General features: G+C 35.6%; 1 protein-coding gene across 1 annotated transcript in view; it reads right to left on the bottom strand.

Moving 5' to 3' along the window:
* Positions 1-15689, bottom strand: part of CCDC73 (coiled-coil domain containing 73) — a 116181-nt gene that overhangs the window by 60925 nt on the left and 39567 nt on the right. The window contains 3 exon segments of the mRNA XM_027837895.1: positions 1724-1803; positions 2096-2231; positions 7095-7133. Coding sequence (XP_027693696.1) covers positions 1724-1803; positions 2096-2231; positions 7095-7133 — 255 coding nt within the window.

The raw sequence follows: 15689 nt of genomic DNA, 5'->3' as shown, positions 1-15689 counted from the left end.
GTAGAGTTACCTTTTGGGTTGTTGAAAAAGAGCATTTGTTATGACCTGCAAGTTATCTTGACAAAACTCCATTAGTCTCTGCCCTGCTTCATTTTGTACTCCAAGGCCAAACTTGCCTGTTATTCATGGCAAATAACCCCCATGTCTTTGCCAAGAAAACCCTATGGACAATACTAAAATGAGAAAAGAGATGACATTGGAAGATGAGACCTTCAGGTTGGGAGATGTCCACTATGCTACTGGGGAAGAGCAGAGAACAACTACAAGTAGCTCCAGTACTAATGAAGTGACTGGGCCAAAGCCAAAATGAAACAACTACAGATGCATCTGGTGATTAAAGCAAAGTCCAATGCTATAAAGATCAGTATTATAGAGGAACCTAGATGTAAGTTCTATGAACCAAGGTAAGCGAGATGTGGTCAAACAGGAGATGGAAAGATTAAACATCAACATCTTGGGTATCAGTGACTTAAATGGATGGGAATGGGTGAATTTAATTCAATTGATTATTATATGTACCACTGTGAGAAATAATCCCTTAAAAGAAATGGAGCAGTCCTCATAGTCAATAAAAAGGTGAGAAAAGAAGTACTGAGGTATGATCTCAAAAATAACCAAATGATATGTTTGAATCCAAAGCAAACCAGTTAACATCACAGTAACAGAAGTCTATGATCCAACCACAGAAGCTGAAAAGGCCAAAGTTGATCAATTCTATGAAGGGAGGTGGTGGGTTCCAGCAAAGGCTCTACCTAATGGGATTCTTTTTCAGGTGTGAATTAAATTAGATGACCTTCCAATTCTGAATTCTAGGAAGAACCTGATCTTCCAAGACTCTCAGTCAACTATACATTAAAGAACTGGAAAAGGACAATGGGATAGATTTTACTGACCACAAACATAAGGTTTAGGGGACACATTATAGTTGTATTTAAGTACCTAATGGCCTTTCATATGAAAAGGGATTGAACTATTCTCCTTGGCCCCAGAGGGCAGAACCAGGAACAATGAACAGAAGTAGCAAAATGGTAAATTGTGCTTAATAGAGGTGTTCAAAAATGGAATGGATTGCCTGGGGAAGTTATGTGTTCCTTTATTGGAGGTTCTGTTTGGAATTCAAAGTCCTTCATAACTTAGCACTCTCCTACCTTTCCATTCTTCTGACACCTCATTCCCCAACTCCTACACTTCAATCTAGAGATACTGGTCTCCTGGTGGTTTCACAAGCAAGACATTCTATCTTTCAGCTCTGGAAGTTTTCTCTGGATTTCCCTCATGCCTCATGTCATTGACTGGTTTCCTTGGCTTGCTTTAAGTCCCAACTAAAATCCCACCTTCCACAGAAAGCTCTTCCCAGTACCTCTTAATTCTAGTGCCTTCCCTCTGTTAATTGCCTCCTATTTTCCCCATATATATATATATAGCTTGTTTGTAAATAGTTGTTTATTTGTTGTCTCCCCCATTACATTGTAAGCTCCTTCAGGACAGATTTCATTGGCATACACAAGTCCAAGAGAGGAAACTCTCTACCAATGCAGATTGTTCTGCAGCTGATAGTCTAGTAAAGTTGCCTGGGGAAATGAGAAATGAAACAACTTGCTCAGTGTCAGAGGGTGGGACTTAAACCCAGGCCTTCTGGCTCTCTCTCCACCAAACCATACCTCACTGTTTTTCAACCTTAGAACATAATCTCTAGAATGCGAGCAAATTCTATGGCTCATACCTGTTTTAAACTACATACTTCAGATTCCAGTTTTTTATTTGCTGCTGACAGTCTCTTATTTAACTGGATTGCTTCATGTACTGCAAACAGATAAAAATATTTAGAAAAAATGTTATATTTTAAATATTCTATATCATTATTATTGTGCAATCATCTGTCCTGATGAAATAAAAATTAAACCAAAGATAACATGATTATTTACTGGAGAGAATTTGAGAAGTATTAAAACTGCCGTTTTAACTGAAAACTATAGTAAAACCCATTTTAATCATCTAATTTAAAGCAGTTTAAATGTTCTTCATATATGTATAAATATATATAAATTTATAAATATATATATAAATATATAAAATTTTTAAGTGTAGCACCTACCATTCTGTTCTAATTTTTCATGACTTTCTTTTACCATTCCAAATTGACATGTGATTGTAGCATAATATTTCTCTATTTCATTCAGTTGCTTATGATGATCTTCTTTAGCCAAAAGGTGTAACTGGAGCTTCTGTTCCTATTTTGAATAATAATGTTAAACTCTAAATACAATATGTTAACACACAGTTTCAGTATATAACATTAGGACGATGAATTATTTCATAACAATTATGACAAATAATTCCAGAGTACACACATTATTGATTTCTCAAAGTTATATATGGAAATGTTTAGGTTTTATGATATTTCTAAATCCAGAGAAGCTTAGTTTTTATAGTAATTTTATTATTCTCACAAGAAAGACACATTGGGCGCTATATCTCTCTGGTATCCAATTTTTTCTTCAAGATCAATAGGCAAATGAAGAACAGAAATAAAGCAATTTTCTGGTTAATCATCTAAATGTCTTCAATTCTCCTAGTATAAAAAATTAGGCTCGTGTTATAAAACAATCAAATCCCTGAACAATTTCAATAAATACTGTAAAATAATAAACATTTATCAAGTACCTACTCTGTGCCAGGCACTATGTTATATCCTAGGATATAAAGAAGAAAAAGAAAGACAGTTGCAGTCCTCAGGAAGTATATAATCTAATGCAGGAAGACAATCCAAGAGATGTTGCCAGAGGGTACCCAATGAAGAGGCATGATGTTTGAGAAGTTACACCCAAGTAGAGTAGCTGGTGGGAAATAACATCATCGGTCCACTGCTACACCTTAGACCCAGTTTTTTATTATGTCTCACCTAGATTCCTGTAATCCTCTATTCTTCCCCCCCCTCCAGGATTTCCTCATTTGGGTCTAAACCATCTCTATATATCACTATCAGATGGACCTTCTTAAAGCAGTTTTGATTATGTTATTCCCCTATTCAAAATGGTTATTCACTGCCAGCCTGGCATTCAGGGTCCTGCATGCTCTGACTCCAGTTTACATGTCCTTTCCTTGTTTCTCCTTATTTCTCATTATACCCCTATGTTTCATGCAAACTGGACTTGTCACCATCTCCTGAACATGTCTTCCACTTTACCTCTCACTGCCTTTGTTCATGGTCTTCTTACCACATGCAAAACCCTCCCTCTGTCAAAATCCTACCATTCATCAGGGTCTAGTTTAAAAGCCTTTCTTTTAGGAAGCCTTCTTGGATCCTGTCAACTACCCAACTTCTCCTTCCTCTAAACCCCTATAATACTTTGGACCCCTTTTATAACACTCGCCATATTATACTTTGTGTTTATACTTAGCTTACTTACTTATTTGTTTTATATCTCTCTACTAGCCTGTAAGTTGAGAGCAGACAGATCATGTCTTGTTCATGTCGTATTCCCCACATCACATCATAAATACTGTACACAGTAAATATTTATTGAATTGAAAGGCATCATGGTATAACAGAAAGCAGCTAAATTTGGATGCAGGAGACCTGGGTTCAAATCCTGGCTCCAAAACTTGATAGTGATTGAGTGACTTAACCTATGCGAGCATCTGAAAATGGAGGTAACAATATCTATGTTAAGTATAATTATGTAGTACCTCTACACAGTTATTGTGAGGAAAGCACATTATAAACTTGAAGGCTTTACATAAATGCAAGTTGTTATATTAATCTGGTTGTCAGGAAGAATATGTAAAGAAATCTCCGTGATGGAGGACATCCTCTAGTATTGCCTTTGAGAACCCAGAGTTAACTCTACAAGAATGACTTATCAGAGTAGGACTTTACAAAAAGATTTATAAACATATATTTACATACAAATCCTCAGGAGTATATCTGCTAGTTAAAATAAAATATAACCTGTATACCTTCTCACCTGATTCAAGGATATTCAGAGGTCAAAAAAATTTCCCTTAAGAGAATTCTATTGTCACCAAATTTTGGAGGCCAAGACAAAAATTCAGAAATAAAACCTGAAGTTTCATTTCCTCTTTTGCAAGTTGTTGTACAAATTTCTTTGGTTATCCTCACTGTCATGGCTTTTTTTAAAAATCAATGTTTTGTCCATTTTTAAAGAGACTTTAACCTTTGGAGTCATAATTATCAAGCAAATTCTAAACTGTAATGACAACCTAAAGTTACATAAAGGCATAACATTATATAAACATGTTGGTAGTATTATTTATAAAAACAAAGAAACTATTTGTATACATTCTTAATTTAACAAACACTATGTAAAAGTATGTGGTTATTTCACTATTTTACTGAATGCTTCAATATTAAAATTTAATTAAATTACTTTTAAGGAAAATTATTGTTTCCTCTCAATCCAGACATCATTCATTTTCTTCAGAGATAAACTGACACGTAATCACAGAAAATGAGGAAGGAACTCTTCCATTCTATGACAAGAGCTATAAAGGATAGTCTTAGAGAGATGCATGGAGAGGCAGAGAAGTTAAGTGTAGCATGGTCAAATAGCCCGTATTTGTCAGAGACAGAACTTGAACCCAGGTCTTCCTGTCTCCAAGGTTGGCAGGGCTCCAAAATTTGCTGATCCATAATTTTCATGTGATTATGCCTTGTGGGGCCACACAAAATAAGTCTAATCCATCTTCTAAACGCCAGCCCTTCAAATATGCCCACTGTACCTAAGTATTATCTTATATTGGTTGAACATTCCTAGTTCCTTAGAATGATCCTGGAATGACGTGATTTCAGGTCCTATAATTGTGGTTTAATAAGTTTCCATTCCCCTTATTAAACCATATTAAGAACCTAATGATAAACTATAGTCCCCAAAGTAATCACTGATCAAAATTTAAGACTTTTGGTAACTTTAATTAGCCAATCATTTTGATTATAAATAATGGTTCTTTTGTCACACTAGGGTTGTTACCATTGGTTATTTTTTTTAATAGTGATTGTAATGATTTTTTTTCATGAGGAAAAGGAATTATTCTTATGGTGGGAGAGCGGTTTAGGTTAATGGTTGTTTATTATCATGGCAGTTTCAATATTCTCTTTTAGGTTATTTGGTTATTCACCACTTGGTTGAATAGTACTCCCAGAAGACTCAGAAATTCACTAGAAGTTAAATGTTTACCAATGGGGATAAATGCAGGGAGAAAAGCTCCAGGGGATTATTTTCAAAATTCCTTCTTTCAGAGCACCAAATTATATGCTTTATATACTAATGTCCTGAAAATTTGATTTACTGGTCATGGGTAAGCATCTTATTTCCAGTTAATGTCTTGGTGATCTGGGCTTGCCATAGCATCAAACAATAAGAGTGAATTCTGTAGAGCATTTTGGGATTGCCATAACAAACAGATAAAGGAGGGCTCAAGTCCTGCCTCTCACACAGACTGACTGTGTGACACTGGGCAAGTCACTTGACCTCTTACTGCCCCAGGCAACTCCCTAAGACCATAAATTGTAGCACAGATGCTAATATTTATTGGTAGAGTGAGCTCCAGACATAGGAAATCATAGAATCACTAAAAAAAAAAAAAGATTAAAAAAAATCATTTAAGTTACAGAAGATGAGAACAATTTAAAAGTGATTCCCAACTTTTTAAACAATTATCTAAGAAATTTAAATGTTCTCAGTGGCTATAAGATATGTATTTAACATTTGCTCTTAGCATTTTATATTTTCCTTTACTATCCAGATAAAAACTATGATGCAATTATGCCATAACTATTATTCAAATAAGTTCCTTCTATGAGTGTGTAATTCATAACAAAAGGCAACCTAGAAGTGACACAAACCTATGGAGATTTTTTTAATGTTTCAACATCCTTTAAATTATACATACTTCTTTAATAAAATTTAAAAGTGAAATAAGACAAAACACATTTTATGTTGCCTTTGATCTTTAACTTGTAGCCTTATCTCCTAGGTCAAAGGACATATTATTCAATTTCACCATATTTTGTGTAAAACCACTGTAGCGTTGAGGATGACTTTCAGTACAAATGTCATGGTACTTAAAGCTAAACCGGACTCTAGTTTTTCGGCTTCTTAATTAAAATCACAGTTTATAATAGTCTGACAATATTATCTTTATTCTTTCCAGTTGAACAGCAGCAGAATTTTCACAGCTTTTATTCAATCAAGCTTAGCAATCTTTATACAGCTCTTTTATTTCCTAATACAGCAAAAATAGGTTTCCAAGAGGCACAACAGTTACTTTGTACAGCTTTGTATTTAATGTCATAAGAAATCATCCTCTCATGTTTCCAGTCCTTCCCTAATACCAAACCTAGATTTAACTCAAAAACAAATTTTGCTATCCTTCCATTCTCTAATCAGACTAGGATAAGATAAGCCTCTGCAAAAAAGCTCTGTGCAGATGGAAATGGAAAGGGAGTACTGTAATAGAGGGAAAAAATATCATTTTCAGAAGGCACACTACTATAGGTAATTATAAGAGAAGAATGAACAAGAATATTCCACCAAGTCTTATTTTTTCATGCTAAAATATTAATTTTTAAATACACAAGATAATGCTGGGCACACAGTAAGCCCTCACTTGATAAATAATGAAAGTTTTTTCCTTAATTTTGGTTTTCAGATGCAGCTTCACATTGAGGTACAGTAAAGCTAAAATATTATCAAACTAAAGCACTATTTCAAAATGAAGGTTCTTTTAAAAATCAAGGGCTGTAACATTTTTTAAAGTCTCCATTTGCATATATACTCAATAATAACATTAAATGAAGTAATTTTTAAAATGTTACCACTTCTATCAATAATTTGGTAGCTATTAAAAAATCTATTTTTAACAAGGTAAATGTTAAGTAATCTCAAAATAAATTTAGAAAATAATTATGAGAATAATATTTTAAATGAGTTCAACCTGAAAAATGACATTAATTTATAAGTATCAACTACTTTATTACTATTAAACTCTAAATTTTACGTTAATAGAAAGGAATTTTAAGCTGTCCTTTATTGCCACATTAGAAATAATGAACAAGGTTATAACTATCTTACCATTTCATTTACTTTCTTCTGTAAAGAATATTTTGAAACCTTGAAAAATAAGAAAAACATTTTTACATTAGCTACTTTTACAAATTCCTCCTAATGGTAAAATTGCATTTTGTAAACTGTGGCACTCATTTTCTGTATGACATGTATTTTTTAGTTAGCAAATTTTCAAATAAAAATGTGACTGATATTTCTTTGCACTTCTGGAAAGGCACATTTCTCTGCACAAGACCACAAGCTAGCTTGCTGATAATCTATTTCAATTTGTGAGAATGAGGAACGTGTGGTCAGGGAGTGTTTAAATGGAATAGAAAAAATAATAAGTTATAGGGGCAGAGGTAATTGAGAGAAAAGAGAAAAGGAAAGAAGGGCAGCTCAAACTGGAAAAGCTACCACTCTGATCCCTAATTCACTACTGCAAGATCTGAATCCAGGGTAAATCCACCAAGTGAATTCTCATTCTTATTCTTTGGACACCACCATTTTCTCTTTGATGCACATTTTGCCTAACAGTTCATAATCAAGTTTCATCAAAATCTGCTTCCCAAACCAGCACAACCTTTCCAGAGCACCTTCCAAATTTTAAGTTTAACTTGATGCCATCTTCCCAACTGACAATAATTAATGCCAAATCCTATACCACACTAAAAAGCAGCAAAGAAGAAATAAAACTCTAAAACATATAAATGGAAAGCTAAGTCTAAATGTTATTTTTATCCACATCTTTATGTCTGATTATAGGCACAATTGGGTATTACATTCAAGTTTGGTTTTTAAAAAGAATATTTATTTCATAACATGCATAGAAATATTTCTGCAGACATACACTATTGACATTTTGAAAGGCAGTATGGCTTAAGTGGACTGAATGCTGACCTTGAAGTTGGGAAGGGCTAAGTTCATGTCCTATTTCTGGCAGTTACTTACCAGCTGTGTGCCTGGGAGCCCTTAACATCAGGCAACTCTCTAAGACTTTTCTACCAAGTTATAGATGGGCTATAATTTCCTACAATTATGAAATCATAGATTTTTGAAGTATTAGGTGTAGGAATGTTTCTTTAAACTATAGTTTTTGCAATTTTGTGATAAGCATCTCGCCATCATAGGAAAAAAACTCAGCAGGTGCCAATTTTTACATTATTTGTAAAATTCAGTCTCAAATACTGATTTTCTTTTGTTTCTCTTTTATAGGTATCACTCATTTTATGGAAAAGATGTGATCACAGAATTACAGGATCCCAGAGTTAGAAAAGACCTCAGATGCCCTCTGTAACCTGTAACTGAACAGAAAACCATTCTGCAACATGTCTGACTAGTATTCAGAGAGCACCTGAGACTTTCCAGTTTGAGGAACCCACTACTTTCTAGTAACCACTGTACTATTGCTCTAATTCTCAGAAGCTTTCTCCTTAGATCTAATCTGTATCTTCCCCTATGAAACTTTCCATACATCACTCTTCATTCTGCCTTGTGTCTTAATGTCAGCACTTCAAACACTTGAAGACCAATAGCCCATTTCCAATAAGTCTTCCTTTCTCCAGGCTACACACTTCCAGTTCCTCCCACTGCTCTTTGGATCCCATGGTCTCTTGTCCTCTCATCATACTAGTCACCATTCTTTGATGGCACCCTAGTTGGTTGATGCCTTACTAAAATGTGGCACCTCGAACTAAACATGGTCCCTCAGAAGGGGTCTGGTGAGGGTTGTACAATAAATAGTACTAGCATCTCTTTTCTTCAGGAGGCATTCTAAGTTCTCATCAACATTTCTGGCTTCTATGATATACCATGGACTTGAAATAAACTGCAAGTCCACTAAAACCTTCAACATCTTTTTTACAGGAGTTGTCATCCAACCAGGCCTCCTTCATTTTATACTTCTTAAGTCCAAGTTTAAAGTGCAGGATGTTACATTTAGCCTCCCTAATAAAAGAAATTTCTGTAAGATGAAGGCTATTTTCCCATTAATTGCTAGGAAATACTTAGAGAGCTATCCTCATGGGAAAAAAATTCCTCAACATTCAAAAACCTTCAGTAAGGAAAAAATTTGGATAGTGTCATTATGAAAGCTGTAGTGCCAAGTTTTTCCAATTTTGGAATCTCTTCTTTTTTCAAGAACTATCCTCATTCCCCTATTTCTCTATGAAGAGCAGAATGTTTCACATTTGAAAATCCCCTAGAAACTTCATGTTGATATGGCTGGAACTTAGTTCCCCTTTTCTCTTTTTGATTAAATAGAAGGCATTAGGTTTCAACAGGAGGTAATACTCTAATAAATGATGTACTCTTTGTCTCTTCTCTCAATTCTCAACCCTTTTCATTCTGGCTTTCAACCTCCATTCTTAACTGAAACTGCTCTCACCAAAAGTGGGGAGGAGGTTGGGGAGAAAGGGAATAAGCATTTATGCAGTCACATACTATGTGTCAAGCTCTGTGCTAAGTGCTTTACACAATGACCCTGTGGGGTAGGTAGTTATTATCCTCATTTTACAGTTGAGGAAACTGAGACAAACAGTGACTGACCCAGGATCACCCAGCTAGCAAGTGTCTGAGGCTTGATTTGTACTCAGGTCTTCCTGACTCCAGGCCTGGAACTCTATCAATCGCGTCACCTAGCTCACCAAAGTTACCACTTATCTCTTAATTACCAACTATGATGGTCTTTTCTCCATCCTCATCCTTCCTGACCACTCTGTGGTGTCTAACGGTCTCTCTTCTCCGGATTTTTTTGACATTGCTCTCTTGATTCTCCCCCGTCTGACCATTTCTCCTCTGTCTCCTTTGCTTGTTCATCATTCGTATCATGCCTTCTTCTGTGGGTCTATTTCAAAGCTCTGCCCTGGACCCTTTCCTCCCTACACTCACACTTGGTGACCTTATCAAGTCACATGGGTTTTAGTTATCTCTGTGCAGATGACTCCCAGATCTCTATGTCAGCCCCAGTTTTTCTCTTGAGCTCTTATTCCACACCACTAAATAGCTATTGGATATTTCAAACTGGAAGTAGGCTTCTCAAATTCAACATGATCAAAGGAAAACTTACTATATTTCCCCTTAACCCACTCCTCTTCCAAATTTCCCTACTGATACCTAGGGTATCAATATCCTTTCAGTTGCCTAGGTCTGAAACTCCATTATCCTCAGCTTCTCATTCTCCCTTCACTCCACAGATCAAATGGGTTGCCAAATAAGATCAATTCTGATTCTACAATCTTTGTCACATCTGTCCTCTTCTCTCTACTCATACAGCTACCACCCTTGTTCAGGATCTCATTACTTCTCTCCTATACTATTGAAATGGTGTCCTGAGCAAACTCCCTGTTTTGAGTCTCTCCCCCTCCAATCCATCCTCCACACTTCGGCTAAGGTGATTTTCCAAAAAGATAGGTCTGACCATGTGACACCCCTACCCAATAAACTCCAAAGGCTCCCTTTTACCTTTAGGGCCAAATGAAAATTCTACTGTTTACTTACATTCGAAGCCCCCTATAACCTGACTCCAACTCCCTCTCCAACCTTCCTATTCATTACTCACCTTCCTCCACTTGTTGGTCCAGCCAGAATGTCCTTGCTGCTCCATGTCCAATCTCCATTCTTTTACACTGGCTGTGCCCTTTGCACGGAATATACTCACTCCTCACTGCCACGTCACAGAATCCACTGTTTCCTTTCAAATTCAGTGTTAATGCCACCTTCTGCTTGAATCCTTTCTTGATTCCCTTAGCTACTAATGCTCTTCCCATAACATTTATATGTGGTCATATCGTTTCTCTCAAATGAATGTCAGCTTATTGAGGACAGAGACAACGTCATTTTTGTTTGCATATCCCCAGCACCTGGCACATACTACATTATAGAAGTAAAAAAATTCTATAATCTGCGTTTTGGGACAGAAGCCTTCCAGAGATGATTTATTAATTAAATTACTCTCATTATAAAGGCATGGTGAAACTCTCCCTCTCTAAGTAGAAATGTTAAAATTAAAATAGTTTAATTAATAAATTATCTCTGGCAGGCTTTTACCAAAAATGTAGGGTACAATATTTTTTTCTTCAATAATACTAAAGGTACTTAATAAACGTTGATTGATTTATTGATTGATTTCAGGTCCCCTACTGTTATCAATTCAGTTAGCTTGAAATCTGCTAATATTAAAATAAGAGCTTTCATTTCAAGTGTTATATATAACACTTTTAAGGTTTTCAAAGCACTTTACTTATGTTATCTCATTTGATCCTTACAGCAACCCTGAAATACTATTGTTATCTCCATTTTACAGGTGAGGAAAATGAGGCAGAGAGGAAATGAGTCCCACAGCTAATAAATGTTTACGACACAGCACTCTATCCATTTCACTCCCTAGCCGCCTTCTAGAACCATGGAACTTTAAAATTAGAGGGGACCTTTAGCTATCATGTATTCCAACTCACTCATACGAGTGACTTGCCCAAGTATCTGTGACAATAAGTCACTGACAGAGCCAGGACTGGTTTACCTAAATCCCCTAGTACAATCAGCAATTTGGTTACCCCTCTAATGCAGCTGTATTAAGCAAACTTCTCAATGTCATTAAGACTTGTTATAAAGTTATTTGAATGGAAGTTGTCAACATTCCACCACACCCAATGTAACACCACCTCCTATAGTCTAGTAAGTGTTTGTCAAGTACTTAAGAACACTGTTTAGATGCTCTTGGAGAGAACTCCATTAAGCTATGAATAATTTCTTCAATGTTTTGGTTGTGGGTTGTTGGTTTGGGGCTTTTATGGGGGTGGGGAGGTTAGGGAAAGGGGATTAGAAGGATCCTGTGACAAGAGGAGAGAAAAGAGGAGGAGGAAAAAAAACATAATGCAGAAGAATCTAAGTGATGCGCATATAAGGGGTTTGGGTTTTGTCTAGTAATTTCTTTTGCTCTAACAATATAAATCAGATCCTTAACAGATCCTTTCTTTAACTTTTTCTTACTTGGGAAAAATTCGAACTTTTATTGCTCTATGGTATCCATGGATCATGTTCAGCAGACCATGAGGTACACTATACATCACCTGTACTATGTCATGGGTTGAACAAGGCAAAACAAATCCTTACAGCTCTTGCACAGAAGGTCAGCCATCTGAAGGAATTTCTTTAGCTTTTAAAATACTCTCTACATTAACCAGACAATTAAACATAGAGAGAATGACAGCAAAAGAAACCAATTTATTTTAAAAGGAATGTTAATAGAATAGAGTGTAAATAGCAATATTAACAAATAGACTTCCTTTATCAACCAGTGCTATAGTTAAGAGAGGAAACTCAATACTTAAGAAAAAGATTTAATAAGAAGCAAGGAGTTTAATTTTTCTTAAGGCATGAAACCTTATTGGACACTGCAAAACAATAATATTTAATAAAAATTAGAGTAAATCTTTGAAAACATCTATAATAATAATTACTATTTTTCTAATTACAGATATATCTTTATATCTATATCTATCATATATATGTATATATATGAAAACATCTTCAAATTACTAGAAAATAACATTTCCATCTACTATAGTCAATTATGGTTTTTCTCATTCTTGCTTCTGGTATACATAACTTACTATAATTCAGCTAAAATAGTTTAAAATAGTCAAAGTACATTTTGGGGGTCCAGCAAGAAGAGAACTATAAAGGAACTTGGAGATAATTTTGTCTAATACCTTTATGTTACATATAAAGAAACTAAGACTCAGAGAACCTAAGTGACTAGACCAAAAAGTTAGCAGTTAGTTAGGAGAGCCCATTCTCAGGTATGCAGATTTTATTTTCTAAACTCACTCTTTTAACCAAAAAATTCAACTACTAAATGTAATTAAATTACCACAATTCATATTGCACATAAAATACACCCTAAGTAATTATTTTAAAGACTCATGAAGTCATAGTTTAAACAAACTATGTTTTTCACTCTTATTCTATTTCCATGACCACTGAAAAGCACATCTTTTCTAAGTCCCAAAATGTTAGGGCTCAAGACAATTCTGAAGGACTTAGGCTGAAAGGGGCCGTCCATCTCCAGAGAAAGAACTGGTGAAGCCTGAATGCAGATCAAAAGCACCTTTTCTTTACTTTTCTTTATTTTCTTGGGGTTTTTTTTTTTTTGGTTTGTGTTTTATTTCACCACAGTATGACTTACATGGAAATGCGTTTTGCATAACTACACATTTATAACCAATGTCAAATTGCTTGGCTTTTCAAGGAGGGGGAGAATTTGGAACTCAAAATTTGAAAAAAAAAAAAAAAAGAATGTTAAAATTGGGGGAAAATAAGATATTAAATATATAAAATATATATGTGTATATATATGGGCATGTGTGTGTATATATATATATATATGTATATAAATGTTAGGGCTCTTCTTTTTTATTTCAGTTTCAGAAGTCATCAAAGGCAAAGGATCAGAATCAAGACATGGTGGAATGATGGAAGGAACAGTAGGCTGGGACTCAGAAAACCTGGATTCAAGTTCCACCTCCACCACTGACTTTTTGTGTGACCAACCTTGGGCAAGTCATTGAACCTCAGTATCTTCCTGTATAAAATGGGGAAAATCACATCTGTCTTATTTAGCTCATGAAGCTGTTGGGAAGTTCAAATGAGATATCTGTAAAAGAACTATACAAATTCAGGATATCATTATTTTTCTTTTTGTTCAACAGATCTGGTTAGCTGAACAAAACTTAGACATATGGCTTCTATCTCAAAGACCACAGAATTCCAATTTATTGGTAATGCTATTTAACATTTGAGTCACTCAAATAGGGTTAAATCCCTTACCTAAATACATCCCCTGGAATTCTACTCTTTACCTATCACTTCAGTTTCTGCACCACTACCAGATTCATCTCCCGAAAATGCTCCTTTGCCTTTATCACCATTTGGCTCTAAAGCCTTTAGTGGCTCCCCACTGCACCTACAGAGTAATGCTCATGCTCCGTGATACTCTGGAAAGACTCATAAGAACTGGCCTTCAGTCCCTGCCCTGTTTCCTGCTGGCTGGGTGACCTGAGTCAAGTCATATCATTTCCCTGGCATTCAGCAAATCTCCTCTACAAAGTGGCTGATGATGATGATCTCAAATCCTTCCATGTCTAGCTTCCTATGAACTTTCTTTTTCTAAGATAAATTTGTATTAATGGTTTTTGTTTTCTACATGATCATAGTTTTCCCCAGTGTCCTTCTTTCTCCCCCCTTCCAAAGAACCATTCTAAATAATAATAGTATGTTTTTAAAGGCAAAATAAAGAAGAAAATAAAGAGAAAAAATCAACAAAACTGATAAGTCATTGAAAAAGTCTGAAAACATGTGCAATCTGCAACACCGATAGCACTCCCATCTCCATAAAGGGAGTATTATGGGTGTCATCCCTTCTCTCTTCATTTAAATCATGCCTGATCTTTATAATTTTCCTGCATTCATCTTTGGTTTTGAAAGCTGCCTCTGCTAAAAAATCTTTGTCATGTTCCCCTCAAACCTCTTTCAAATATTTTTAACATACCCAATACAATAAAACATAGCAACCAGTTATAGCATACTTCTACCATGGTGATTTCTCCACACATTAATACAATGGTAAAATAAGGTATAACTGAAGATGAAGAAAGTAAGATTGCCATTTTGACCAATATCTGTGAAAGCCTTTAATCCTTTAGAAATGATAGAACATTTCATTTGGAATCATGATTATGATAGTAATTAATTTGTAGAGTATTCACAAAGTTTTCTCCTCCTCTTCCTCTTTCTTCTTTCTCATCCTCTTTTGCCTCCTCCTCCTTCCCCTATCTCATCCAGCAGACACTCACAGAACCCATGATAACTGTGGAAGATTTGACCTGCTCCACTTCTGCCCTGGATTGGTTCACCCCTCCTTCGGAACCCTTTGTTCCCAGAGATTCACCATATTGGTGATGGACTTAGTGTAGACCCCCAATCAGATTAGTCCACTACAGCTCAGAACTCCCAAGCTCAAGTGATTCACCAGCCTCAGCCTTCCTGTAGCAGGGATTACGGGCTTGTACTACATACATCAAAGCTAAGTCTCTTCAGGAAGAGTTAACAGAAAGCAGATAGTAATAAATCTCTCTCTCTCTCTTCTTTGTTTTTTTTTTTAACAGAATACATACATTGAGGCAAAGAACAAAGTAAAACACTCAAACGAATCTAGTTTTCTTAAACTCTCTTCCACTCTAAGAATTCCATGATCTAACTGCACTGGCCTACTTCCTGTGTGTGCCCCATACCTGATACTCCATGTCTTTATATTGACTCTCTCCTATGCCTGGAATGCCCTCCCTCCTCTTCTTTTCCCTTGTTTCCTTCAAAACTCACCTCTAATCTCACTGTCTTCAAGAGGCCTTCCCTCATCCCACTCCATACCTTCAACTGCTATTACCTTCCACTCTGTGATTATCTTCTATGATTTACATGTTTTCTCCCCCATTAGGATGTAAGCTTCTTGAAGTTTTGCTGTATACAATATTGAGGAAATGTTTAAGAAATATAAAGGTACTTCAGACTTCTGGGTCTTGTGACCAACAAGATGGAGGACTAAACACTTTTTTCTGATTCTCA

This window comes from Vombatus ursinus, unplaced genomic scaffold (genome assembly GCF_900497805.2).
Source record: "Vombatus ursinus unplaced genomic scaffold, bare-nosed wombat genome assembly UNPS02014822.1, whole genome shotgun sequence".
Classification (NCBI taxonomy): domain Eukaryota; kingdom Metazoa; phylum Chordata; class Mammalia; order Diprotodontia; family Vombatidae; genus Vombatus; species Vombatus ursinus.
This window is presented reverse-complemented; position numbering and strand designations above follow the sequence as displayed.